The 27,316-nt window shown below is 40.8% G+C and overlaps 1 protein-coding gene across 2 annotated transcripts; it reads right to left on the minus strand.

Moving 5' to 3' along the window:
• Positions 1-544: 544 nt before the first annotated feature.
• kiz (kizuna centrosomal protein) lies at positions 545-23,663 on the minus strand. Of its 2 annotated transcripts, none has more exons than XM_010731284.3 (15): positions 23,455-23,663; positions 22,922-22,984; positions 22,254-22,416; positions 20,861-20,935; positions 18,943-19,555; positions 18,541-18,799; positions 15,381-15,500; positions 14,534-14,698; positions 13,461-13,611; positions 11,224-11,377; positions 10,708-10,770; positions 9,262-9,354; positions 8,467-8,536; positions 1,501-1,547; positions 545-858 (listed from the first exon to the last, which is right to left on the minus strand). In XM_010731284.3, exons 1-15 carry the CDS (start codon positions 23,526-23,528, stop codon positions 755-757), a joined length of 2,214 nt encoding a protein of 737 aa, XP_010729586.2. In that variant the 5' UTR covers positions 23,529-23,663; the 3' UTR covers positions 545-754. The 2 variants fall into 2 exon arrangements, with proteins under 2 accessions (XP_010729586.2, XP_010729587.2); XM_010731285.3 differs by having other exon boundaries at positions 22,254-22,433; positions 23,455-23,662.
• Between the last annotated feature and the right edge of the window lie 3,653 nt (positions 23,664-27,316).

Genomic DNA, 27,316 nt, shown 5'->3' on the forward strand with positions numbered 1-27,316 from the left:
ACAGACATAATGAACTATAAATGTAAACTTGGAAATGTAGCCTCCCACACAGTAGCTCTGAGTTATTAATAGACACGGAACGTTCAACATGCTGCAAAATCATAGATTGCAGAAGAATACGGTGTGGTTTGACAATGTGTGGTATTTACACAATAATACAGAAGAATTCAGACAGACGTCTTTGCGAGCGCTGTTATTAAAGAAGCAGCTGTGAAAATATGTGTGGAGGGTTTGTTGGAGGTTCTAAATATTCTGAGTTTGTTAGCGCTACAACACTTTGTGCCCTGGGAGATGGGCCTCTTCAGCAGGTTCACAGGTCGCGCAGCAGCGTGCAGAGTGGCCATTGTGCTTTGTCATTTCACAGGTGACTCACATCATTACACTCGAGCATGCTGGAGGTAGAGCACTCCGAGATGCTTGCGGCATTCAAAATGCATGATTTTCAGCCTAGTGCAAACAAATCGCTTTAAAAGATCAGTTTAATCTATTTCGAGCTGTTATTATGAGCTGGGAGAGTTGTTCAGATAAAGAGACTGAAGCAGGGTTAACATCAGAGTGTTGGACAACTCTTCACATACTTTACCCAGCGTGAGAGCTGTCAACTTTATTATTTGTTTTTACGATACAGTGTGCATATGATTTACAATGCAGACCACTAAAATAATGGTCAGGGGGTGAATTACTGAGAGCCAAGCTGCCTGAAAATCTCCAGTGATATAATGTAGTGCATTTAAAAAATATCTGCGGGGAAATATCAGTCACAGAAGTCATCAATGTCATTGCTGTTTGTGTTGAAAGGTTGAGGACGTAAGGCTGCTTCAATCTCTGAGTCGCTGTCATCTGATTCCCCCCAGAAAGCTAGACATAAAAGGTACAGAGAAAAGAAATACAAGATTATAACATTAGAGCAGCATTTATCTCTCCATGGTTCATATCAGTCAGCTCTACACTCTCTTTACATTCCATGATTTGAATACACTGAAGCGGCATCTTACCTTGAGCTTCAAAATGAAAATCTTAACTTTCGACCCTTAACGTGTTATAATCTCTTTGTGTCTCTCATGCTTACTCGTAGTAATAAGGTGTATCCTGGGTGACCTGATCACAGCTATAGTTATATGCTATTTATTTAGAACACTTCAACATTTCCATGAGCTTTTGTTTAATGTTTGAGCAGTGTTGTAAGAATGCAGAGGTTTTACGAATTACTAGGCAGCTGGTTGGTAGGGGGTTGTCACCTAGCTAGATAGATAGATAGAGCTAAATCCAAGCTTTCAGTAACCTGGATTTGGCTTCAAGGTCTTTTTTTTATTCCCACATCCTAAAAAGGCATAGCTGCATTTACAGGCAAAATTAATCAAATGTTCTCGTGAAGCTCATAATTTACAATAATGTCATACATGTTAACACACAAACCTCTTTATGGTGATCTGTTTGGTGTAATTAACCTTTTGTGACACTGTCTTTACACACAATTGAAATGACTTTGTGTATACTCACCTTTTGACTGTAGAGCGCAGAGAGCCTTTGAGCTAGTCTTCTCTTTCCTGCAAACACAAAGACACTTATTAGCGCTGTAAAGTTATTACCTTAGGCTTTCTCTAAAAAATAAAAAAATAAAAACAAAGAAAAATAAAAAAAGAGCTGCTATTTCTCACCAAAAATAGCTAAAAAAAGGAAAAAAGGGTAGGCAGACAGCACAGCAGAGGAAACTTCCTTGACTCCTGTTCTAATTGAACCAAAAGACTTCCACAAGGCCCTCTTTATTTAAAAAATAGTCCAAAGACAGGGTTGCCAGGTTCCCATAGCTCTGGTGATATCGGTATGTAAATGTGTGACCTCCAAAAAGGCTTTGATCTACCACAATGCATATGCAATAAGGCCCCCCCGTTCCACTTTTAAAGGCCTCCTCTCAAATTTACATCATCACAGAGCCTATTCAAAACCCCACAATATAGCCTCATCATCTCCCAGGTTAGCATACATATCCATATGGCTTACTTGTTTGCACCTATATCAGGGCTGTGGTGATGCTTTCCTTGGAAATGGGAAGAGAAAAGATGCAGAGTTTTAAGCAGAAGAGCTCGAGTTTGCGTGCCGTGTTCTTCCATCTGCATCAATTCAAATCCATGACCTCTTTGATTGTCATCCTCTCAATCACCCTCATCTCCTCTTCTTTCCCTGAGCTAAGTCTTGGCACATGTGACTGTACATTGAATATAAGGACCAAATTACTCTGGCTGTGTTCCAATTGCCATCTTCTAAACTATATACTGCTGCTCTGCACCACTCAAGGCACAACGAGAGAAAACAGATGAAACTCCCATTGCTAAGCGTTAACAGATTGCTTTGTGCCAAAAGAAATACACCATACAGCAAGTATGATCATTAGAATACAACCTTTATATTCATATGCTGATAGGACCTCCTACAGGATGATTCTTGCACATTGACCCTCAGGTGCTTAAAATGCTAGCAAATCAAAGCAGAGGCTCAGTAAGAAAAGCAGTGCCAAAAAAAAAAAAAAGGCGGCAAAGACACAATGACAGATAATCAGCCTGCAAGCTGAAGGTGCACCGCATAGAGGTTGTGTTTCGCTGAAATAGACAATTTTGTTTGCCAAGATGTGTTCACATTAGTAAATCATAATCAAATTTTGTGACTTTGGTGAATGCAGTAGTAAAGATGGTAGTTTTTCTGTGTAGCCTATTCCAAAATTATGACGATTTATGATGATATGTTTAGGGATAACAAATGTGAGTTTTTTTACTTGCCCAAATCATCACCTACTGATCATACTAGACTGACAGATGGTTGTATACAAAATGATGTAGATAATATGCAGAAAACATTGTCATAATAATAATCATGTACTAGTTTCTGTGATTGTACCACTGGAGGTATAACTGGATATTTTAAATCTTCTCTTGTAAACAGCGAACATAATTTTGAGTTTTGGAAGGAGAGTTTACAATTATGAATCTTTTGTATGCGTGTTAGTGACAATTAGATATTTTTATGTGTGTAAACTGATCTTATGTTTGTGTTTTGAAAAACACACCCACCTGCTAGCTACATTCAGCTTTTTAAACTGCGTGAAAGATAAAGCACAGACGTAGAAACACAACTACCCCACAAGGACTAGTGCATCCATTTACGACCGTTAGGAAACAGATCTCTGCAGCAGCAAAAATACAGCAATAATCTATACGATTACTTCCTCTCCTTTGCCACAATAATAGCTGTTACGGAGAGTAAATTAGGCTTTTCTTTTCTTGAACTTCCCCCCGGGATGGGAATGGTCTATCAGCTGTTCCACTTCAGTGAGGGACAGGACTGATTTCAAGACAGGTCTATTACCATAGAGAGCCCAGTCTGGATCTGACCCCACCAATCTAATATTCCGTTTCCATAAACATTTATGCCAGTTCATCTTCTGCTGAGTTTCCCTTAATTGAGGCAATGATCTGAATATGTAAGACTGGGCTGGCCTGTGTTTTACAAGCTCTGGTAGACAGAGGTGAATGTAATGTGTAAAATGATGCAAATTACAGCTATTGTAATGTCCTCTTTTTTTTTTTCCAAAGCCTCGCTCATTCTCTTTCTCTGGCCTTTGCAATTGTTTCATATTGTTGTTTATCTCATGTTTTAACAGTTTTCTGTCTGCTATGCAGAGCTGAGTCCACAACGACCTTTTAAAATTGAGTTTTGTATATTGCACAATTGGAGCTTGGAGGAAAACGTTGATATGTTTAGTGTTGTCAGTGTATTTCCTTAATCAGACCTATGTCTTGTTTTGTAAATTTACAGGTACATATCTCAGATCTACACGTTTTGAAATCATTTTCAAATCAAGTTGTAAAAATACAAGGCATGTTGACTAATAATGTAGTGATATATAATCTGCAAATATGAGCTGCATTAATAAAACCCTGGACAATCCTATTGCCACATATCTCAGGCACATTGATGTACAAAAGGATCAAATTGGTACCATTTGTCATGAATAGAGAACAAGTGACAAGAACAACCCAATGATTACTCAGCTTACTGAAATCCAAGGCACTCTGATGAAAGTATAAAGTCATTTTGAGACTCTACAGTTTTAGATCCAGTCTCTCTCTCTCTCTCTCTCTCTCTCTCTCTCTCTCTCTCTCTTCCTCTGTGACATTTTGTTTTGTTTGCCTCTGTGAGCAGCATCCTGATTCTGCTCTACCACCTTCTTTACGATATCTTTAGGCATCTCTACTGCAGAAACAAATAAACGACTACTACTTCAAATTTCTGACAAATACAGTCAGTTGAGAATACTGTATCAACTGTGTCAAGAAAGACCTGTCCAACTGAAGAAAAAACATTTTCATGTGCGTGCGATGTAGAAATATAAAAGCCTGAAACTACACGCCTGAAGTGAGTTTACAGCTTTATAGTTATATTGGTTTACTGACCAAAATATCTGACAGTATGTGAACAAAGGAACATTAACGTCAAATAATTACAAAGTAAGACTGAAATATGTGTCTTGGAGACACTGAAGTCAGATTTTGCTTCAAATCCTACAGTCACAACTGTCAGAGGAAATAATGCTTACCAAGCATTAATACTGCCTTGCACACACCGATAGCTAGAAAACTGCTTTTATTTACCCTGGCTTTTTTTAAGCTCCTGCCGCCCACACAGAAATGCTAATAGCACAATAGCACTTTTGCGCAGCGGTGCTTGTCTAAAGGCAAAGGGAGACCCATCACCTCATCATTCCCATCAACTCCTACTCCCATCCCAGCTATGACCCCGCAGAAACATTGTTTAGGCTCCGTTTAGATGTACTCTAACAGGCCTGAATGGTAGCAGGATATAGCCCTCAGTAGGGGGCAAACAGTGAGAGGCAACTGTGAGTGCACTGTGAGTGGGTACTCTCTAACATGTGAGTGCTCTCTGCTGGCAATGAGTAAGTACTGCAACTCAGAGGAAGAGGTACTGGGCCAATGGTTTTAACACAGCGTGCTCTCCTCCTGACTGCTGGCAGTCTAGTGGAGATGGCCAGTGCAAGGGAAGGCTGAAGGACAGATCATTCATCTCATGTTACATTTCTGTTCTGTGCATCATAACCTACGTGAGGGTAGCGTAACATTTACTGGCTAGACCAGGTTACAATATAGAGCAACAAAACACCATCAGAATACATAAATTACCACAGATTTCAAAACCGAACATTATTTCCAGCTCACAATCACAGCAAACTTATTTGAGGAAAGTGATATTTCCCTTGTTTTGCTGTACAGACTTTGTACTAAACTGCAAATAAATCAGAAAAGCTACATTAAACATAAAAATTAACAAACAAAATGTGTTTGAAAGCCAACATAACTCTTTATAGGGTCATCAGGTATTCTTCTAGTGGATTGAGGCAGTCAATGTAGGACAGTGACCTCCTCTGGTTAGAGCCTCTAAATGCTGCCTTCCTTTACAGTCACTGTCTTGTTTGTCCTCTTTTGTCCTGGTTGAAATCTTAATTTTTAGTTATTTTTTATGCTAAACTGAAGAAGGAAACCAACTCAATAAAATACATTGCCAAAGAAAAACAAAACACAACAACAAAAGAAACAGTCAGTGCCAAATCTGTTGCTGCTTTCTGAGAGGATATTATCCTCCAAAAGAAAAATTCATAGGAGGTACAGATTAAATGATTCCACAAGCCCAGTTGTGCATCTACTTTCTTACGTCTTACAGTGCTCATGATTATATTGTCTGTTAAAATGTTTAGAACAGGAATCCTTCATCTTTCACTACCTCTTTGTCTGGTACGGACTCTCTGTCTCCCTCTATCTCTTGCTCCTCTCTTTCTACGTCCCCTCCCCTCCGGTCCTTTTTCTCAGCTCATGTCCCTCTCACCCCTCGATCCCTCCTCCCAATGAGCTGTCAGAGATCCGCACACATCGCCTCCCCATGAGAGAGAGAGCTTCTGATTTTGACACTCTGAGTGATTTGAGGTCGAATGCTTGAGCACATCCTGTTGTCCAAGGCAAAGCTGTAAACCACTAATTGTTGAGTCAAGGTTTTTGTCAAGCAGGCACTAGGCACAACAATCATCACACCAGCTGATAGCTGATGGCTGCAGTATTTTGTATCTGTGTGTGCGTGCATGTGCTGAAGCATTTTTAGGGATCAAAAACTGGGGGGGAAATAAAAAGGTATTAACAAACCCAAAAATAAAAATAAGAAAGGAGTGGCATCTGAAATGCCTACAGTAGAAAGGAGCACAATGATTCTTTGCACGAGAGGAAGCAGTGGCATGCACTCGCATACAAAGGGGAACAAGTGGTCTTTACATGGAGTGCAGCTGCTTATTAAGACTCACTCCTTCGTGCATTATTCCTTTCATTCCCACTCAACCACAAAGTGATTTTACTTTGCCACTCACAAAGACAGCAAAAGATTTCTAATGGACAAATCAGTTGCTTCCCCACGAGTTATAATACAATAAACAGCACATTCTATAAAAGTATCTGACTGAAAAACACTGTGTGGGGGAGAGAGAGAGAGAGAGAGAGAGAGAGAGAGAGAGAGAGAGAGAGAGAGAGAGGAGGAATATGAAAGACCTCAATTCTCTCAAACGCCATAATAGTGAAATGAGCACATATAAATGTGTTAAGAGTATCTCTTTGCATCTTGTATAGACTGCATGTATTTAATCTGTAAAGCTTATTAAGGCCCTAGTCATTGCTATGCAAAGCAGCACCCAGTGCTTTTCTCTCGCTTTTCAGCCGAGTGCAGTGTTTGGCCAATAGGACTGGCCCCCCGCCTCTCATTCTGCATTCATAACATGCAACATTTGCACAATGTATCTCTCAAAGGCCCTGAATAGAAGGCCTTAATACTCATGTAAACAACTGCAAACCAATTACTTAATGAATCGGGCCCACACATAATGAGGAGCCTCACAAAGGGCTATAAATGCATTTTTTGCACCAAAGCCTCTGCTTTAAACTACAATCCCTCTGCTGTAGTCTAGGCTTAACTGGCAAATCATAATTATTGTCTAAGACAACAGAGAGGAAGCCATTTTTGTATTTTGAGTCCAGCTCCATCCTCCTTTTGATGTCACTCATCAGCTCGCTGACAAAATAAAGCAAATAATTAACAAGTCCGGCGGAGAAGGGAGGGGCGGGGGTGGGTACAGGAAGACAGAGAGGAAGAGGGGCAAAGAGATGGAGAAAGGGCAAGAGAGCGAGAGAGAGAGTGGGACACAGGGAGAGAAGCTGGGCAAGAGCATGCTGCAGTGTTATGCTTCTGCTTAAGTGCAGGGCTTCTAGACCACTTGTGGAAGCAATAAAGCGCAAGAAGTGACTGTGGTAAGTGGAATGCTTAAATCTAAGCATCCAGGAGAAGCAAAGAAAAGACAGGGGAAACCGTTGTATGACCAAAGAAAGCATGATGGTGACTTGCAGGTCTTGGCGCCACTTCCTTCTTAACCCCAGTGAGATTAGACTCATTTGTCCAGTTTTACTTATGTACACAACTTGTGTCTCCTCGCTACTCATAACATTTTGTTTCTGTTTAATGTTTTGTTCCGCAAATTTTGCTTAATCACACATATTGTGGGCTTCCCATGCACATTAATGACAGGGAGACAGGCACCATCTGAGAGGGTCTGGGCCCGAAATTGGCTCATGTTTATTAAAGAGGGTGGTCACTGGGGCTGGCAGTGGCAGACATCAGCAGCTATGAGGACCACAATAGAGCCAGCCCATTAGGCCCTTCCCTGGGCTAATAGGCAGACTGGGAGCGTCTGCTTGCCAGGCCAGGGAGATACAGACTTCAGCCCTTGTGTCAGCATGGTGCCCAGTAATCACATGAAATCAGAGAAGATTATTCCTCATAACGTTTACCCAGCCATTACTACAGCCCAAATGGGTTCGCAGTGAAGAGGTGCTCTGAGGACCCCACATGCAATTGCAGATTTGATGAAGTCGTGTTGATATTCAAATGTAACAGTGATGGTGTTAGCTTCCACCAAGCTATTTATCATTAGATCTTCTTTTCCAACCCACTCAGAGCGCTGATTTGAGCAGCCTAAATGCATTTCAAGGGTGAAAAATCAAAGGACATTTGTCCTTGTCAACCCTTGAGTCCCCTTCTTCCAAAACAGTTGTCCCTGATTCTCTTCTTGACATGATCTGTTTGCATTCTGACAACAAGCCTGAAGACACTGATATTATGACTCCAATTTTTTTTTTCTGTTGGCTGTTTTGCTTTTGATTTCAAAAACATGGCTGAACCCAGTGAACAGTGAGTGAGAGGGGCTTTAGGGGCCTTTTGTCTTTGTAAGCGAGTTAATGGGTGGCGGCCCCTTGATCTTATGGAAATGAACAGGGAATTATGAGTGGCCATGCAAATGTACATCAACCACTTTGGTGTCTGGTGGCCCATTTCCTGTGGCCCGTTGAATAATAACAATGTTCTTACCGAGGGTAAGGGTCTTGATGTGAGGAGCGTTTGGCCCTCCCCAGGTCCTCTTCATGGCCATGATTTATTCCTTAAAAGAGCAAACATGGCCCGATAAAACCATTTGATTTGGACATCTCATCACAAGCTAATCTACAATACATATTAATATAAAAACTTATGACAAGCTAAGGACTGAGAATCTCAACCCTGGTGTCCTGGGCTCTTGATCAGGAAGACATGGTCATGTGAGAGGACTAATATTTACTTAGAGCTCCTTGAACATGACATGATTAGATAAAATATATCAGCAGAAATTGAATAGAATAGTCATGATTATATTATCATTAGTATATAATCACCTGAAAATAAGAATCAGAATTGTGTTAACTTTTAATGAGCCCTTTGTATCGAGGGAGTGGGTCCTCTTCCACAGAGTCTGCCATGTTTCTACAGTAGCCCAGAATAGACAAACGAAACACTGGCTCTAGAGACGGGCTTTCGCATACAGTAAGAGAGTTGGTTGCAATCTCATTGCTAGATTGTACTAAATTGTACACACTGGATCTTTAAGCCTATAATTGCTAAATGTTTGAGATTTTTTGGGGACTGAAAAACAGATGAGCCAAACACAGTTGAAAAAACCCTGGACTAGTAACTTTGTGCTTTGACTGTCGTTTAGCTTACATCTATGTACACAACAAATATGGCCTTTCTATTGTGTCCTCATGTGTTATGAACATATGGTCATTGTTGACCAACGGTTAGGCTCCAGTTGCTCGCTACTTGCCTGGCAGAGTAGGTTGCATCTCTTACCTGGGGGATCGTCGTCGTCCTCCTCCTCCTCTTCAGAACTCTGCAGCCTTTCCTGCATGGCTGATTGTTTAAGTAACTGATATGCTTTGGTCTCTGGGACACACACACACACACACACACACACACAAAGTCACTGTCAAATATTTACTTAAAGCCTTAAAGCCTAGGTTTCCAACTTTCAGAGGTTTCTGTGTTTGATGAGACAACACGCTTCAGTAGCTGAGTCTTTTGGACTCACTGCTGTACAGAGTGGGTGAAAACACGGAGCTGTTGATTCTAGTCTACAGTATCTAGCAACCGTTTCCATGAGACTGCAATCAGCATCTCACATTATCTCAGCATCCTCTACCCGGTAGGCAACAATTGATTTTCTGTTTTTAAAACACTCATAATTACTTCCCGGAACACTAAAGTAGGTATCATATTTAAAAAGGGGTACAGAGACTGCACTGGGCAGAAGTGCTTTATAAATGGGCCGTTGTCTCAATTATGTTTCTTAAACACACAAACCAAATCAAAAGAATTCTGGTCCAAGTCTTAACATTTGTAACTTGGTTTTATAATAAGAGGCACAGCTTTTAATCATTTTCTAAAAAAACATACAACATTTACAGTGCACTACAATCTCCAGTGTTATTCCACCCACGGCACTTTTTACAGACATCATATTTCCATGTGGTCTAGAAAAAAAAAAAACATCACTAGATGCTCGCGCATGGGGCAGACGCGCATGTCTTGGCAATTACTATCAGTTCCAAGGTCATGGTATTTGATTGTGACATTGATGTCGCTCACCACAGCAAAACCCTTTGCTTGAAAAATCTTTAGTCATGTATTTTCTTTCTTTTTTTTTTTTGGTGTGGTGGGGAGGGGGTGGAGGGGGTGGGGGCTGGTTATGGCTCTTTTGATTAAGTGTAGCGATTGGAAACAGGACTCATTTTGCTGGCTGTGCACCTTAGGGATGCAGACACATGAAACAGCCCGTAGAAAATCTGATAGCCAAGGGTAATATAGGATTGCTTTACATTTCAGAGGTGCAGCTTAGGGATGGGCACACCAACTGCTTCCAGGACGCCTTCACATCTAGTATTTTTCAAGTCCAGCCTTGCCAGAGCATTGTTTAGAAGATAATGAGAACCGATGACAGATCTCTTGCGCTTCCCACCCTGGCGTCCAGACAATTAAAGCAGCAGTATTATGCCGGGCCAGCGAATTATCAATTTTGCCAGAATGCCTCAGACCAGGCTGCAAACATAGCTAGTGTTTTGTGGAGATAATTAGAGAGAACTAGCGCAGCTCTTCAGGTGGGACTTTGACCCTGGATTCACCTTGATCATCCTGTCTTAGCCATTGCGTATAAGAGCCCATTATTCACTGCAGTGGGAAGAAAACAAACCACAACATAAGGACAGTGTGAATGCTGGGGCACCGGCGATGCCTTTTTACCTCTAATAGGAACACTTTCCACAGGGCTTTCGTCCTGGCTGTCCTCTTCAGTACTTTGTAGTTCTGTAAGAAAGGGAAGCACATAGTGAGAAGCGGTTGCAGGGAGGAAGGGAGTTTAGGGATAGAAATAGGAATGGGGGGTCTTTCTTTAGCTCTGAATAGAAGGCTGTATGAAAACTGGGCTGTGAGGGATTTATAAAAAAGCTCTATGTTGAAATTGATTTCTTTTATAAAAGGGAAGTTTTAGTTCTCTGTAGAGGTAGTTTGTAAAAAATAGCAGTAGTCTAACATTTGTTCCTGTTATGGTATAATAATGGTCTAGTTGCATATTACTGGGCAAAGACAGACGTATCCCAGTGTGAAATGTTTCGGATGTTTGCGGGAATCTATTGTCAGCTGTAACAAGTCCAAAATTGTTAGAAAATATCTTTCTCCGTTACTAGAAGAAAAATCGAGCATTCAAATGTAGTTGTCTAGTTATGTCTATTTTAAATAATACTAATAATCTTCTGTAACCTTGGATCTGTTGCTTCTGTACCGGCCCCGCAGGCTTCACATCATCGTCAGCCAGGAGAGAAGGAGGTCCGCAAGAAGACAAGTCACTCTCGTCCTTTGCTGAGGGGCACTCCTCACTGGACCGGGACACAAGTGTCCTCAGCAGCACTTTGGCCTGCGAGCAGCACAAATTAAAACCACACTCTTAATTGTTCCCATTTTGTGAAGGAAGTGTCAAATTGAACTCTCGCGATTAGGCAAGTCATTTACTTTGGCCATGGCTGCTCGCACAGAGGTGCAGCTGTAGTGTGTGTTCAAACGCCAAGAGAAAATAACTTCAAATTCTCTCACTCGTTTAACTTAAAAAAAGATTATTTCGCACACTTTCACTCCAGCTCTCCTTCTCAATCACACTTTTTTCCCCCTCCTCTCCCTCTCTTCTCATCCATGAGATTAGAGAAGCGCCTAAAGAATGCAATCACCCTGGCGTTAATGTGCAACACATTCCAGATATCTCCCCTCTTGGCTGAGAGAATTGAGACAAACTGCTCTCTTCCTCCCTCTCCAGCTCATTTCTTTATCTCTGGGGAGATGAGGATACACAATTAAGAGGAGCTGTTCCGGGAGATGAGGAGCACGGAGATGCCACACACCGATTTCTTTTCTCTTCTTTTTCCCTCCCCCATATCAAATCCTGCCATCATCATCTCTCTTTTGTGATCAAAGACTGCCTCTCAGCCTCAGATGGCCATTTGCTACTTTTAATGAGCACTAATATGGAGGGGATGATCAGGAGGATTTTGACAGTGACAAACTTTAAGTACATTGTAAGTTGTTATCAGCAGGTCGCAGTGAACATTGACAACGTACATGCTTTCATTTTCTGAGAGGGGAAGAGAGGCAAACACATGCCAATCTGAGCTTGCCACTTGGTATTTGATGATCCTGCACAATAAAAACTGTCTTGATCCTTGTCCCCGATATCTGTCTTTGTTCTTTTTTTTTTTTAGATTTTGTCAAATGTACCGTGGGTTGAGGGCTCTCGCAGACCCACTGCATTTTAAATATCAATGAATGCAACTGTTAGCACTTGAATATTCAAAGGGCCTCTTTGAGTGTGTGCATGCGAGCTGCATGCTCCCATTTGTCGGGGTAGCCAGGCTGTGTGGCATTACGTGAATGGAAATTTCTGTTTGCTCTTGTGTGTGGAGAGTAAGCTGTTGTATGAGAGGACAGAGAGGAGAGAGAGAGAAATAAAGGGAGAGAAGGAGAAATAGAGAGAGAGAGAGAGAGATAGAGAGAGGGAGAGAGAGACAGAGAGAGAGAAATAGATGGAGTAGATGGAGTGAGAGTGAGAGATAAGGGGGGAGAAAGATTTTCACTCAGGCTTTTCCTGATGCACTTGGCCACAATGATGTAGATGGCAGTGCCTCTCTTCCTTTTGTCAGTTCATATTTTCAAGAGGCTCTACAGTCTCCCTCTTTGCCTCTCTCAGTGCGTCGGGGACACTGGAGCAAGATCTCCAAGCCACAAGAACCCAAGCAAGATGAGTCCGCAAAAATTAATAATGTAAAAAAAAAAACACACACACACACACACACACACACACACACACACACAAAACAGCATGTGTATGTAACCATTCCTGCAGACAAAATGGTACATTTTCTAAAAAAAAAAAAAAATCTCTTGACATTATCTTTGGGCTATAAGTGTGAATATTAATTGTAATTTCTTTCTTTGTTTAATTGAGCATGATCAGCACAAGGTCAATGAGTGGGAAATTTAAAATAATCCTGTCCGTTGTGGAGAAGGTCCAAATGGCTCCCTCTTTCAATCGGACCCAGCTGATGGCTATACTTTTGGCTAATACCAAATTAAAAGCAAGTGTTTCTCAGATGAATACGCCACATGAGATGAAAGAAGCCAAGCTGGGGGCTGTAATTTGTGATTAGCACATGGGTCAGGGTTTCCCTTCTGTCTAGGTCAACGTGTGGAGCAATCTGATGAGTAGACAGCCAGGGTTTGTTTTTTAAACACCCGACACAAAGAGGGCACTCAGTACCAAGTACAGCTTTCTTCTTCTTAAAAAAAAAACATGCAAAGAAACAAAAACACTAGCCTTTTTGGAACGAAGAAAAAAAGAAGCCATTTTACTCCTGTGGGTCATATGTGTGTGTTAATGTCTGCTTGTTTTCAGTGCCAGTGAATGCAAGTATTTGTGTGTGTAGAGGCTGTGTATGTGCCTCCAACGCTACCTGGTGGCTGTAGGCGGCATGGCGCTCCAGCAGCAGCGGCGTGAACAGCTGGACCAGGCGCTCAGTGCTGAGGACACGGCGCTCCTTGAGCAGGAGGGCGTGCTTGAACCAGCGATCCCACAGCCGAGCGGCATCAGGAGGGAGGCTGGCGCTGCGGTGAGGGTGGGGGGTGGGAGAGAAAGAGAGGCTTTCTTTCTGAATACAGAGTAGGACGTCTGTAAATAACCCATACTTATACCTCTGTACAGTGAATGATTCTTTAATCAGAAAAATTGCTTATTGGTTTGACCATGCTGTGAAGAAATTTGAATTGTCACACTATTTTTTTTTCTTTTATTCTAAAAAAAGGCTGCTTTAGAAAATGTCATTAATGAATTCCAGTTAACATCGAATACACACAGAGAGCAATATAGTGTCTGGTTGAAAACTGAATAAAAAGGTCAAAAAGCCAATAGGTATCTCCACAGGAAAGAGAGGGACCTGGGTTTCTTTGGATCGAGTATAGCAGGGAAGGTCTCAGTGAAATCAATAGAGTAGTGAAGCAGAGCATGGATTTGGCTCAGAGTATAACTACTCATTATCCAAAGGACTGGAAGTCACAGATAGGGCATTTTAATTTACTCATGACATTCACCCATGCAGTTTTACCGCACAAAGTGACACCAAAGATGACCTTTACATTTGTGGACAAGGGAGACTGTATCGAGTGGTGGTGTGAAATATCTCAGTGACGGTTTTAAGTGCATGCTGCCTCCCCCACTGTCTGGTCAAAAAAAAAGAAAAAGAAAATGCACAGGCAGCTATCCACTCTTGGTCTAAAAAGTGGAATTCACCTTTACTGTTAGACCGTTCACAGTCTCTTTGAAAGAAAAAGAAAGGCTTATTGACCTGTGTATATATACACACACATTGTATATACTGATTTTTTTTACTTTTTTCCCCTAGCTTCTTAAAAGTTGCGGATGGTTAGAAATGTAAGATAACTAAATGTACATGACTAGTAACATCTAACCTGATTATGCCATGGTGATTCTTTATACAATCACAATCACAAATTTCATTAGGAGTCTTACCTTATTTCATTAGGCTCAGTGCAAGACTGGTGAGCTAACACTAGATCCTCTGGTAGCAGGCAGCCCTTCGAGGTGCTCCATGACAACCTCTGAAGCTCATGAAGGATGACTGCTCCACATGCTTTAAGGTCCTTGTCGTTCAAGCCCGCTTCACTATTACAAAGGCTGTCCAAAATACAGAGAGCAGTCAGCTAATGCCATGGAGCCCTGGGCTCAGCCCGCGGGTCAGGAGTACATGGAAGTACATGTGACAGCTGCTGACACTTAACACGCACAGAAAAGCATAATCATACACATCAATGCACATACACACTTGTTGACATAATGTAATAGAAAAACTAAACGTTATACTGAGGGTCATGACACAAGATGGCCACTCTCCTTCCCTTTGAAGACACTGTTGACACCGTTTACAGCACTCAGAGTATACTGGGTTTAAAAAGAGAGAGAAAAGCTTTCCTTTGCCAGACATTTAGCCATACTTTACAACAAGAACTCCAATTATGATAAATTAATCATGCTATGAAATATAAAAAGGCTTATGAAAAATAAGCCCAGTCTAATGAAACACATTCTCCATCCTTCATCTCCCTTCCAATAACAATTCAACAAGGTGGTTACTAGAACGATCCCATGTGTTTGAAAACCCCTCAGAAATAAAGACGTGTGAATGTCTGTGATGACACTTATGTGATGACATCTATAGTGAGAGCCCTGGCAGAAGGATAATATGTTTTCCTCGGGCGTACGATCTGCTCCATGGCCATTAAATAAATATACACAGCATTCAGTCTGGACAGGGAAAGATAAGATTATAAAAGTTTGAAGAAAGACAGGAAGGACAAACCTGATAATTCTATTGAGTTGTCTTTCATCAATTGAAGATTTATCATATACGCTGGTCCATTCGCTGCAGAGTCGTCCTTCAATGTTGTCTAGCAGATTAAAGAGTCCTTCCTGGGAGAGACTAAAAATATATTACCGATAAATGTGATGAAAGGAAATAAAAACTGAGGAGGCCATGTGATCAATAGGCCTGCAATTTGTGAAAAAAAAAAAAAAAAAAAAAAGACGATGCCACTTGATCCAAAAATCTGAGATACATTTTTACAAGCAATTTCCTTGAGGTACTCAAGGACTGCTCAAAGAATCTGATCATTACAGTGCTGCCAACCACAATACAGAACTTCAACTAGTTTAAGTGTGTCGGTTGATAGAACCACATGAAATAACAGGTTGTGTAAGAAAAAGCTTGTGAGACCTGCATTCCAACCCAGAGCTTGTAGAAGTAGCTGCCTACTGTTAAAGTAACAATTGAAATCAGCAACATACAGTTAAATGGCTAAATAAACATCATTATAACTATATAATCGATTTCAAAAAAATATTAACAACTCTGTAACACTGCCGCCATTGCAAATTAAAAAGTGTAAGGGAAGAGATTCCAAAAAAAAAAGAGGGGCCTCAAGATGATTTCTTTTGGAAGAGATTTACACTTTAATCTGATTCTGTGTGGGGCTGCAAAATGAGAAATGGATGCCTAATGCATGTGGATATTGGGAATCCATCTCTTTCTTGAGCATTAAGCTCTGGGTGGCCCTCATTGAATTCTCCCAGAAACCCCAAGCCGAGAGATCCTGAGCCCCCCGACATAAAAAGGGGCCAAAAAAGAATTTATGACAATCTGTAATGGGCTCCTGGGTTAAGGGTCAGCAAACAATTGCTCCCTCTTTTTTGCAGGTTGTTTCCTGGTAACATCCTGATTAAGCTGGCAGCTTAAATTATGTCCATGACATTCTGTAGTGTGCAATCCGCCTGTGCTAAGTCCTCTTCAGTGTGGCTGAAGTAGCATAGGCAAAAACTTTTTTTCTCTCTCTCTTTTTCCTCTCTCCCTTATCGTCAGCGTGGGCCTTGAAATAGTCATCTTCCTCTTTCCACTTTATTTGTCAATGCTCTTCAAAAAGAGACCTTTAGAGGGGGAATTAGTTGTGTTTTTCTGCAAACCTCTCTCACACACATTGTATTGTTGCCAGCTTTCATGTCAAGGTCTCCAACCTCACTTTAGACACTGCTGTTGTCCGCGTGTCAACATCATCAGGAGCGCATTGTTAGTGAGGAGGAAGAGGTCAGCCTCTCTGCAGCGATATTGCTCTACACTGTACAGTACTGACTCCGGGGTGATTTACCACACGGAATGGCCTCACCAGTGAGTGATTGGTGTCAGAAGAATCTCACCATGCTGGCGCAGGCAGCAAATATAACACACAAAGGAGAAGAAAAATATACCACAAGTAATAACATATTGAGTGCATGGACTGCCTGTCTAAATTTGGGATATGTCACACCGTGCTGCAGTTTATAAAGTACTGTGCGACAATGTGCAATAACTGAGACCAGAATTTAAAACCAGAAAAGACACAATTGCGGTATATTTGGAAAAAGCACAAGGCCCAAATAACACAGCAAAACATTTAGACTATTTTTTAATTTTTTAGACGAGAATTCCTAAGAATTGAACCTTAAAATTGCATGACATACTGTCACCAATTGGAGAGAGCCATCATGTAGTTCAGGGACGACATAACTGAGAGTGGGACACAGTATGGCCATTATGTTGAGTCTCGGAAAAGAGAAAAACAAACCTGGAGGATATTTCAGTCATATACTCTCACTCACCCCAACCATGCTGGAAGAGAAATATAATGGGATAATCTAATGAATTGCCCAGACTTGTTTTCCTTGACTGTGAGCTGAATGGAGGGAGCGATATAAACTCTAACCTTAAGAAAGAAAGAGAAAGAGAAAGAGAGAGAGACAGAGAGAGAGACAGAGAGAGAGAGAGAGAGAGAGAGAGAGAGAGAGAGAGAGAAAATAGAGACTGGATGCTCTCGGATCTTTACATCAAAGCCGCTGGTTTTCTCCTCATACACAGAAGCCCTCCGCGTTAACAATGAAAGCTGCAGCCCCCGCCATCGTCTCCCAGCACAGGCTAACTGCAATTCCTCTTGAGGTCATGTTATAAACAGTATAATAGACCACACAGAAATGCAGTTATGCACAAACAAACATGTTAGAATCTCAGAGAATATAAAAACCTTCGTACTTACTTTAGATAAATAGATAGAAGGATATATATATATATATTCCTATATATAATTAGATTTTTGTTTTTGAATAATATGACTTGTAAATGTGCAACTTGGTACTTAATCTAAAAAATAAAGCATATTATCATAATTGGCATAATGTAAATAACCTAAAGAGGGAAAACAAAAACCAGAATATGGTAAAGAAAGAAATCATACACCAAATAAAGTTTTCTTCGTCTTTTTTAGGAGCATAAGAGGTTCTGTTTCTAAAATACTGCATATTGTAGGGAAAATGCAGAGGCTTTGGGTGCAAACATTCACATGGGATTTTCTGTGGCTCTAACCCCATCCAAAATGATCCTTCAACTCAGAGGCCATCATCACGCTAAGGATTTGTGGCTGTAAGTGCTGTCCACATGCCCACCCTCCAGAACACTCTATGGTGCCACAAATTTCCTCCTCCATTGGGGACTTCCTGAGGTCTCTCAAGCTGAAAATTGCTCTGTTACAGCATTATCTTGGATTATGGCAATATTGTTGCCGACAGGTCCTGAGCTCTCCCTATAAGATGCATCACTGCCACCACGGCAGCTGCTGCTGAGCTACGGAGAGCACGGTGGTATGGACCGTGACTCCCACAATCCTCTCTGTCAGCCTCTGATGTGATGGTGGCAAGGACTGTACGGTGTCTTCACCCGCTCCTATCATCAACAGCCCTCTGTGGTTCAGCATGGCTATGCAGAACATTCTCCTTTTTCAGTTTGCTGAGCTTTAAATCTTGGAAATAAATGCTGACTGAATTGTGCATGTTTTAAGAAGAGCATGTGCCATAAAGCAATCAAAATGTTAGTGTTTTTGTCCATTGATGCACTTTTCCAATTTCTACACAACAACGTACAGAAGTCATAGATACTGTACCTTTCCAAGGTCACCACCGGAGCTGAAGATTCACAGTTTAACTGTGGTGTGTTCTTGGACCCATTAGAGTGAATGGATGATTCAGGACTGTGCTGGTTGTGATCATCAGTCTCTCCAGAAGAGGCATTCCTCTCATGTGCCTCACTCTCTGGTAGATCCTCTTCCAACTCAGATTGTGTAAGAGATATGGACAGGTCACTAGCACTGCTCTCTGACAACTGCACATCAGAGCTTGGTGTGCTGACACTCTCACGTCTATCTGAATGTAAAACACAGCACAAAGTATCACTTGGCTTATTTTAAATCTTCAAAATGGGTAAATAAAGTGTTTGAGATGGCCAATTTTAGGAAGGACAATAAAAAGATATTACATGGTAACAAGCAAGGAAAAGCATCGCAAACCTGCTGTGTCTTGAGCTTCTTTTCCCAAAGTGGTTTGAGCCATCAAATGACTGAGACCTCTCTCTCCATCTTCCATTATAGGTGGCTGATGAGCCATCTCATGGGAGTCACTGTGTTCTGTAGGGGAATTCTTGGCCTTCATGGGGTTACTGCTGCTGTGAGACGGATTCTTCTCAGGTCCCGTCAAGGTCACCAAAGGTGACGGTTCTTGTTCATCATCACTTCCAAAAGGCGCATTGCCAGCTGCGCCTGTTAAGGCACGAACAGATGGGACCACCACCATCGTTCTTTCATGTTTGTCACTCAAATTACAGCCGTCGGGGGAATCGTTTGAGCCTGAAATGTCATCTGATAAATGTGCTCGGTTGCTGGCGGCATCCTCTCCGCCAACTCTGAAGTCCTTCAAAAGGCCACTTGGTAGACGTTCGCGGGAGTGCGTGCTGCGATTGGGTGAACAACGCAATGCTTGGTGTGAGTGTACACTTGTGGTGCCAGCTTCAGCGTCAGACCCTCTGGAGGTCTGGCGGCCCATAAAAATTACCGTTGGTGGTTGTGTAAAATCCTTAGCTGGGTAAGAGAGGGAGCTGTCCTGGTGCTGCCTGTGCACAGTCTCCTGCAAATATGAAGAAAAAAAAATCAATACATGAGATATATTCATTCTTGCTAACAAAATGTTCCATTGCCTCATAAGAATGATATTTTTCTAGGCATAAATACAATTCTTTTTTTCCATTTCTTGTTTAAGTTAAATCTGAAAGAAATCCAGCTCAAGTATGTTAACTATCCACTTTACAATTCTGAATAAGTGTATCTTATTTGGGCCAAGGTCAGAATTCTTTTCACAACATCTTTCAGAAGACTGTCTCGAGATCAATGTTTTAACTTTTCATCTTATTAGAAATACTTTAGACAAGTTTTGATTCATGTCTGCAATGTCACCAAGGGGGGAAGAGAGTGGAGCAAAAAAGCCTCCCTCCAAACATAATAACAAAAAGCATGGCTTCTGTTTCTTTTCTGATAAGCGTCTTAAATACCAAACAGTTAGCTGCTTAATAACATTCACTGTAAACCATGCAGCCTGCCCAGCACATCCACAAAGTAGGTAAAAAAAAAAGAGGTAAAGTTAATTTCTTGGCTGAGTGATTCCATCGGTAGCTGCAGGGCAAAGTAGAAAGTGTTTCACTAAAGTAGCAATTGATTCTTCTATCAATCTGCGGCACGCGTGTGCTCTTCCAAGGAATGTATTAAATATGAAAATCATATCCCGTTATCATCTGTCTCCAGCTTTCAGCCCGGTAAGCTTCCCTTAATGAATGCTGCAGCCTGAGGGACATGCACACTGCCAGCCAATGGCTTGTATGCATAATGGAGTGACGGTACCATTTTGCTCATTACAATATCGACAGGCTGACGGGGGTTTTGCACACAGTTACAAGTGACTGCTCTAGACAGCATGCTCCAAGTTATTATGAGATGTCTTAGACATTTCATCTAAAAGAGCTTTAACTGCTTTAAGTGAAGGGAGAAAGCAGCTATGGGCTTGAACTACATCGCTTGTACAGATGCACCAGCTAGGATTAGACACCTGTGCTATTACAGATACACAGTTTAAATGTAGACTCCTCTACAGATTTACGAGGCATAATGTCTACTTTCCTTTGTTATTTGAAACCGGAAAACACAGCTTGATAGAACTGAGATTTGCATAAACCTTGTAAACATTTCAAAAAAGAAGAAACCAACATGAAAAAAAAAAACAAGTGCTATTTTTCAACCAAACAAAAATGTGAACACACACACACACACACACACTTACTCAATACATAGTAAAGGATGTTACTCGTGTAATGTTGTAAATGTTCCTTCCAAACATGAATGCTATTTTCATTACATTTTATGCTGCACATATTAGTGTTACCTTTGCTGTGTCCAACTCCTGTTCCATGTTCTGCCTTGCTTCCATGAATATGGAAATCTTTTTGAAAAAGTCAGCCTGTGAGATAAGGTAAGGACAAAAATCACAAAATACACGAGTAGATAGATAGATAGATAGATAGATAGATAGATAGATAGATAGATAGATAGATAGATAGATAGATAGATAGATAATAGTGAATAATATTATAAATGACAGAAAGATGATAGTCATGTTATCTAACTGACATGTGGCAGGCACACTGGCTGTGGTAGTACTGCTGAAAACTACCTGCATGTGGTCTGAAGATTGTGACAACGTCAAGCATCAGTCAATCCCAGTCAATCACAAGGGGGGGAGGTTTCCCAAGTGACTGTCCGCTGTGTAACTTCTGACACCATTTTACATTTATCTTACCCGCCAGACTAACTGCTTTAATCCGAACTCCAATTAAAAAACCTAATGGCCTCTTTAAGGGCACTTGGATTAGCTCCCTTTTTCATCAGAACAATGGCAGTTTATAGAAGTCAACCTTTTAAAAGCTAGCTTTCAAAATCTCCTATTTATTCACTTTTTGTATTGCACTAAATAAAACTAGAATTCTTATAAATGCATACATCTCCGCATGCGTACGTGTAGCTCCGCTTAATTCACAAGTCCATTTGAGAATTTGTGAATGTTTTTCATTCAGCATCAGACCATAAAAATGAAGGTGACTTGATACAATGGAAACAATGGAGACCGACAGGACAACCAAAATAACAACAAACATGCAGGACTCATAAAGCATGAAGAGGAAATAAACCAACTGCTTGAGGGGAGAGAATGACTAAACCTCTGGAGCACTTCAGAGTCTCTATATTGGGCAATTAACTCAGCGAGTCATAATTAGCCAATTTTGTTAATTTGATATTAAGCTGTCAAGCACTGTCGTTGAGTTTTAAGTGATAATCTGACAGGCTCATTGTTTTCTCCCTCGTTCATTTGCTGTCGTGATAAATAGCACAGTTTGAGTGTTTACTATTGTCACATTAAGCAATTGCAAGCAAATATTCCCACTCAGTGTTAAAATTACAGCACAGCATTAAGGCAAATGCGGAAGAACATGCTCCTCTAATAAATATGCATTCCTCCAATTATTTTATTTTATTGTAGGTTTGTGAGTTTATTGTTTTACTTCACTTGTTATAACTAAATACACAGCAATAACAGAATCAATTATTAATGATTAAATTTGATAGAATATTGTAGAAAAATGTACACTTGTCTAAACTTGGATCAACCTCACTGTACGGAGTATTGTGAGTGATTTTACCATAACTCTATAATTATAAACATGATTCCACTGAACAAATGAAATTGCGTGTACGTGTGTGTGTGCGTGTGTGTGTTATACCTTTTGTTGTTGCAGGGGGCCATGGTCAGGACTATATTTGTTCATGTTAATTTCTATGCATTCCACATCTCTCAGGAGCTCAAGGTTTCTCATTTTCGCTCGTGCTTCCCTGTCACAGATTTCCTTGAGATAACCGCGCAGTTTGGAACACTTTATCTGTGAGCTGAAGGCAGTGGAGAACTATTATCCAATAGAAACATTATCTAGGACCATTGTCAAAATAAATAAATAAATAAATAAGAGCTAGACTTTTCACAAGAAAAGGTTAAGCATGAATATGTTTCAAAATTAAATCGTATTCTTAACTCTCTTTGCTGCTTTGACCTGGTTTATTAATATTCATGAGAATCAATTTACAATAATAAAAACAGGATGCTTGTGCATTGTAACACACTTAAGTCATAGGCTGAATATTTTTTTGTTCAACCAAATTGACAATATTGCCAGGACCTTCTTTTATTTTTTCCAAATGGAAATACAATGACTATGCATCCATGCAGCAGCATACTGCATATACAGTACGCATGCTCATTACATGTGGTAAACTTGCAAAACTATTTTTTTAAAAACACTGACACGTGTAGAGAGGACTCTTGATGTGAAAGCTCAGACAGGAGAGAGGTGAATTAAACCCTCTTCTGATATTTACGGTAATGTGTATAACTTACATTCTTTTATCAGACCTGGAGTAAGTAAACAGCTCCTTCTCCAGCTCCAGCCTGCGTTTCTCCCTGCACACACACACACACACACACACACACACACACACACACACACACACACACACAACCTCAGCTGCTAATTGGCGGCTAATTATCAGCAATATTAACGACACGTGTGTATTTACTCATTAACAAACTATGAGTACGCATTGGCTACTTTCAATGAGCTAAACGCTTAGCTTCGTCGTAACTTTTGGCCGATATGTGAACGCTGTTACGGTCATATCAGGTTAGCTTTACATTCATACATAATACATGTGACTGTTGTTATTTTAAGGTAACGTCCGAGTTTAAAAAAATAAATAAATAAATAAAAAAGGCTAACGAGCTAGCTTTACAGCTATCTCCGTAGCTAAGCAGACTGTTATCACCCTGTGCCCGCAGGAGGAAGCTATCCGGGCGGCAGATGTCACAACTCGAGCCCGCGGTCTGCGCCATGGCCGGGTTCCCCGATAACAAAGAAACGTGTGGAGACTCACCATCTGTGCATGCTCTGCTGTATCGACGTTATCTTTTCATAATACTGGTCCTCGCTGCGAGCCATGGTTGCCATTTTAGCCCGGTTTGGCGCCGCTGCAGAGACGAGAGAGACGGGGAAGGAGAAGCAGGCGGAGGAGGATGGAGGATGGTGTTTACGTTGGTTACCATGACGACCCCTTCCCAGAAATCCCTGCTGATAAACACAGAGAGCACGTGGTGCAACTACACGCGATGTGACTCTCTTTAAAAGCAGGTGTAGGTGCTACAATTAAGAAAAAAATAATTGTTCTTCTTTCACCACAGTCATATAAAGTGTTGGGTAAGAGAACTGTTTAATATTTACTGAAACATTTTTTTTAGGAAGTGTAAAACTAAGTTTTAACAGTGTTCAAATGTCTCTTGTTTATCAGGGTAATCTATATTCATGCAAAGTGAAACCAATTAAAATAAAACATAAATGATATTTCTAGGATGAAATAGGATCTCATAGTTCATAGAGGATTGGCTGCCAAAAAATATGTCTGTAACCTGACTGGGCTAAATACCAGCCATCAAAAGACTTTCTTTGTCTTCATTTGATAAGCTTTTCCTCTCTCTGTCAGATACAGGTTGATGTCTCATTTACGCAGATGACTGCCGTATCATCCCCCTGATCTTGTCTTGCATTATCAAAGTTCACCACTGACAGTTCTCATAATGTCATGTTTTGACAGCAGCAGGACATCATTTTGCAAAGCGACAACACTACATGTTTTCTGCCGGGATTCTGAAAATTGACAGCCCCTCCAAACGCACGCCCTAATCAAGCAATTTCCCCAATTCCAGTCCCATCAAATTGCTCTTTACTGGGGAGTTTTGTTGTCCTTTTCTAATGCTAATCTGTTCTATTCAGCATCTCTTTATGAGGCTATTTGCTGTGAAATAAATCCCCTTGTTTGCCTCCTGCATGTATAATTGATATTGTTGCCAGGCTTTTTGTTTGAGCTGTGGAGAGCTAAAAGGCGGTACTTTGGAGGTGATGAAGAAATGGGCCTTGCAGCATTGCCGTTCCAGCTCAGCTGAGATTGATGCGAATGATCAATTCATGATAATTTTATGAATTATGGTTCACAATATAGGTAGATATATAGATATCTAACATTCATAACCATTGTTTAATATGCTTGTGTTGCTCTGCCCTACTTTGTGTTTCAGGCAGAGCATTCATCAAGATGTACTGGCACCATGTGAGATTGCATCGAACGTAAAGACGCCCCAACTGAGGTGAACAACTTGGACTCAACCTGTGGCATGTATTACATTGGAGAGTATGATTTCAGTCACTTTGCATAGACAAATGCATAAAAAAACATCCAAGCTCATAAATAATTTTCTACTTATCTCTTAAACAGCATTCCCTCGAACTCTACGGTGAATTATCTACAGCATAGTTCCCTTCTAGTTATAAACATGTATATAGCCCAAAATGCTGCATGCTACAGCTACAGTAGGTATAGTCTTTACAAGTGTTTATCAGTAAAAACAAAAAAGTGCCATGCATACATTTTTCAAATCTTACTGCATGAATGACTCCACTGAAAATATTATTTTCCCTATTTGTAGTTTCATACAGAGTTTCTGCCTGCTGCTCCTCTGAAGACATACAATGTGTATGGCCATTGATATGCCCTAACAGAGGTCACAATTTGCATGAGAATTAACAGCTAGTAAATTAAATTGATATTCAGCGCACATCTCCGTTGAATCCGTCAGACCTTTGTTCCCCTGCCTGGCAGAGCCCATGTTCAGCCCCTAGCTAGTCAGAAACATCTGTGCAGTTAATAATTTGATAAACAGCTTACACAAATGCTAAATTATCTTCTCCACCCCCTCCCTTTTTTCTTCCTCCCCTTGTGTGAGACTTGGAACAGTTGGCTCACCTCTCTGTGGTGTTGGGTTTATCTGTCTTTTGTGGCTGTTCTTCCACAGCTCTGGTTTTCATGGCCCTCCCTTCACTCCTTTCACTATCACTTAGATACTGAAGCAGTGTTTTGGGGTTAATGCAAATCCTCATTTCTCATCTATGAAAAAAAAAAAAAGGCGTAGGAGTCGCCTATTGTGCCAAGTTTAAAATGAACTTGGTCTGAACATTTGTTATTCATTCATAGTTCTGTCTGGATAGCATTTACAAAAATGTTGAAGGAGAACTGTGACATTTATCAACACATTTTAACACGTACAATGCCATTGTGGGTTCCATTGAGTTAAAGTCTATTGTTTGCCCAGAACTCAGGTGACTGCCTGTGAAATTGCAAATTAAGGTCTGACATATTTTTTTCCAGAGAGCATTCTACATCAGAGTGCAAAAGCTTTCAAGTTCCATGTGTTAATTCAATGGTCACTTGTTTCTATAATTGGCTGATACCACTAGCGAAAGAGATTTGACCGGGCTTTTATAATCGTTTCAAAAAGTAGGCACTTGTAGTTGGCACAGGTATAGTTTGATTTTCACAAAGTTATATTAAAAAGATTAAATGTGTCCAGATGATGATATTAGTAATATCTGTTCAAAACCAGGTCTGATTAAATTTTAAAAAGGATACAAAATATCACAGACTAATCTTTATATGTTTGTATGTGTGTGTGCACGCACATGTGCCTGCATGCCTGCGTATGGTTTACTCGTGTGTCTATGTTTTGTGAGTATGTTTTTGTCTATGAGAGGACAGCAATTAGTTAAGTGCTATCAAGTGGATGAAAAGCTGCAACAAATCCCCTCTATAATTTCACGGAAAAGAAAGCTGACAAAATAGAATGGGATGGAGGGGAACTAGTTTCCAATATTTGCCTTTTCATTTGCGACTTGAGAAGAAATTGAACACCAAGAGGCTGTGCTAAGCTGTATTAAGACACACTGTGAACCTCGTTTTTTTTTTTCTTACAAATGTAGAGTTCTATTTTTTTTCTGTAGATGTTGTCTTTTCTTTCACTAAGGATGAGTGAGGAGATCAGATTCACCATGATGCTGCACTTGTTGGTTATTTGAATAAACATCAGGGCAGTCTCGAGTGCTGTCTGAGAGCACAATGCTTCAGTGTGGTTTTGAACAAAGACTCCAGGTCTAATGACAGTGGCCCGTTGTTAGCACACGCACGCCTTGTGATGTTGTAGCTTGCAGAGTGGATTCATTCTCCGTTTTCTTTCTTTCTTTCTTTCTTTTTATTCTTTCCTTTGGGCATCTGTTGCTAGTCTCATCCACGTCCTTTCCAATCATTTTCACATGTTCGCTGTCCACATCGCAGATCCTGTCAGTGGGCGAGAAAGACAGGAATGAGAGGATCATCTCTCAGTTTGACAAGAGTCTGTGAGCCTGGAGTTTGACCGACAGCTGATAGCAGGGGCGGTGTGGTACACAGCAGCATAAGGGCAGCATGTGTGGTTGTCAGATGATGAGATGCATGTGGGTTTGGCTGTTTGGGTCAGGCATCTGATAGCCAGGGCTTGATGTTTGCACCTGTAGTGGGCCTGGATGATTACACTGAGTGATCCCTGGCCTTGTTAAGACAGTGCCTATCCACCTCCATATTTACTAGCTCAGGCTGCTGTGCAGGTGGTGAATCAAACTGATGCTAAACTACAGAGTAGCTTGTGTTGTTTTTGATATTGTCTTACTCCGTCTGTTGAAATTATGCATACCCAGGCTTTAAATAAGCAATGTTCCCCTGATAGAATGTAGAGGTTGTGGGTCTGTTTTAACTCCACCTAGAAGCATGATTATAAAAACATTGCATATGAAGTAAAGTTGCATTCTGTTACGACCAGAAAAAAAGGGTATGATTGGTTATTCTGACATGGTATCTTAATTTTTAATACAGTTATGAT

The sequence above is a fragment of the Larimichthys crocea genome, chromosome XXIV (assembly GCF_000972845.2).
Source record: "Larimichthys crocea isolate SSNF chromosome XXIV, L_crocea_2.0, whole genome shotgun sequence".
Taxonomy (NCBI): Eukaryota; Metazoa; Chordata; class Actinopteri; family Sciaenidae; genus Larimichthys; species Larimichthys crocea.

Coding starts and splice junctions, on each gene's coding strand:
- kiz (XM_010731284.3), bottom strand. CDS start 23,528: ATGGCAACCATGGCTCGCAGCGAGGACCAGTATTATGAAAAGATAACG. Junction 10,771..11,223: donor ACAGAAGCAACAGATCCAAG/GTTACAGAAGAT, acceptor CCTTTCTTACAG/AACTACAAAGTACTGAAGAG. Junction 1,548..8,466: donor CATCAAGACCCTTACCCTCG/GTAAGAACATTG, acceptor TTGTGTTTGCAG/GAAAGAGAAGACTAGCTCAA.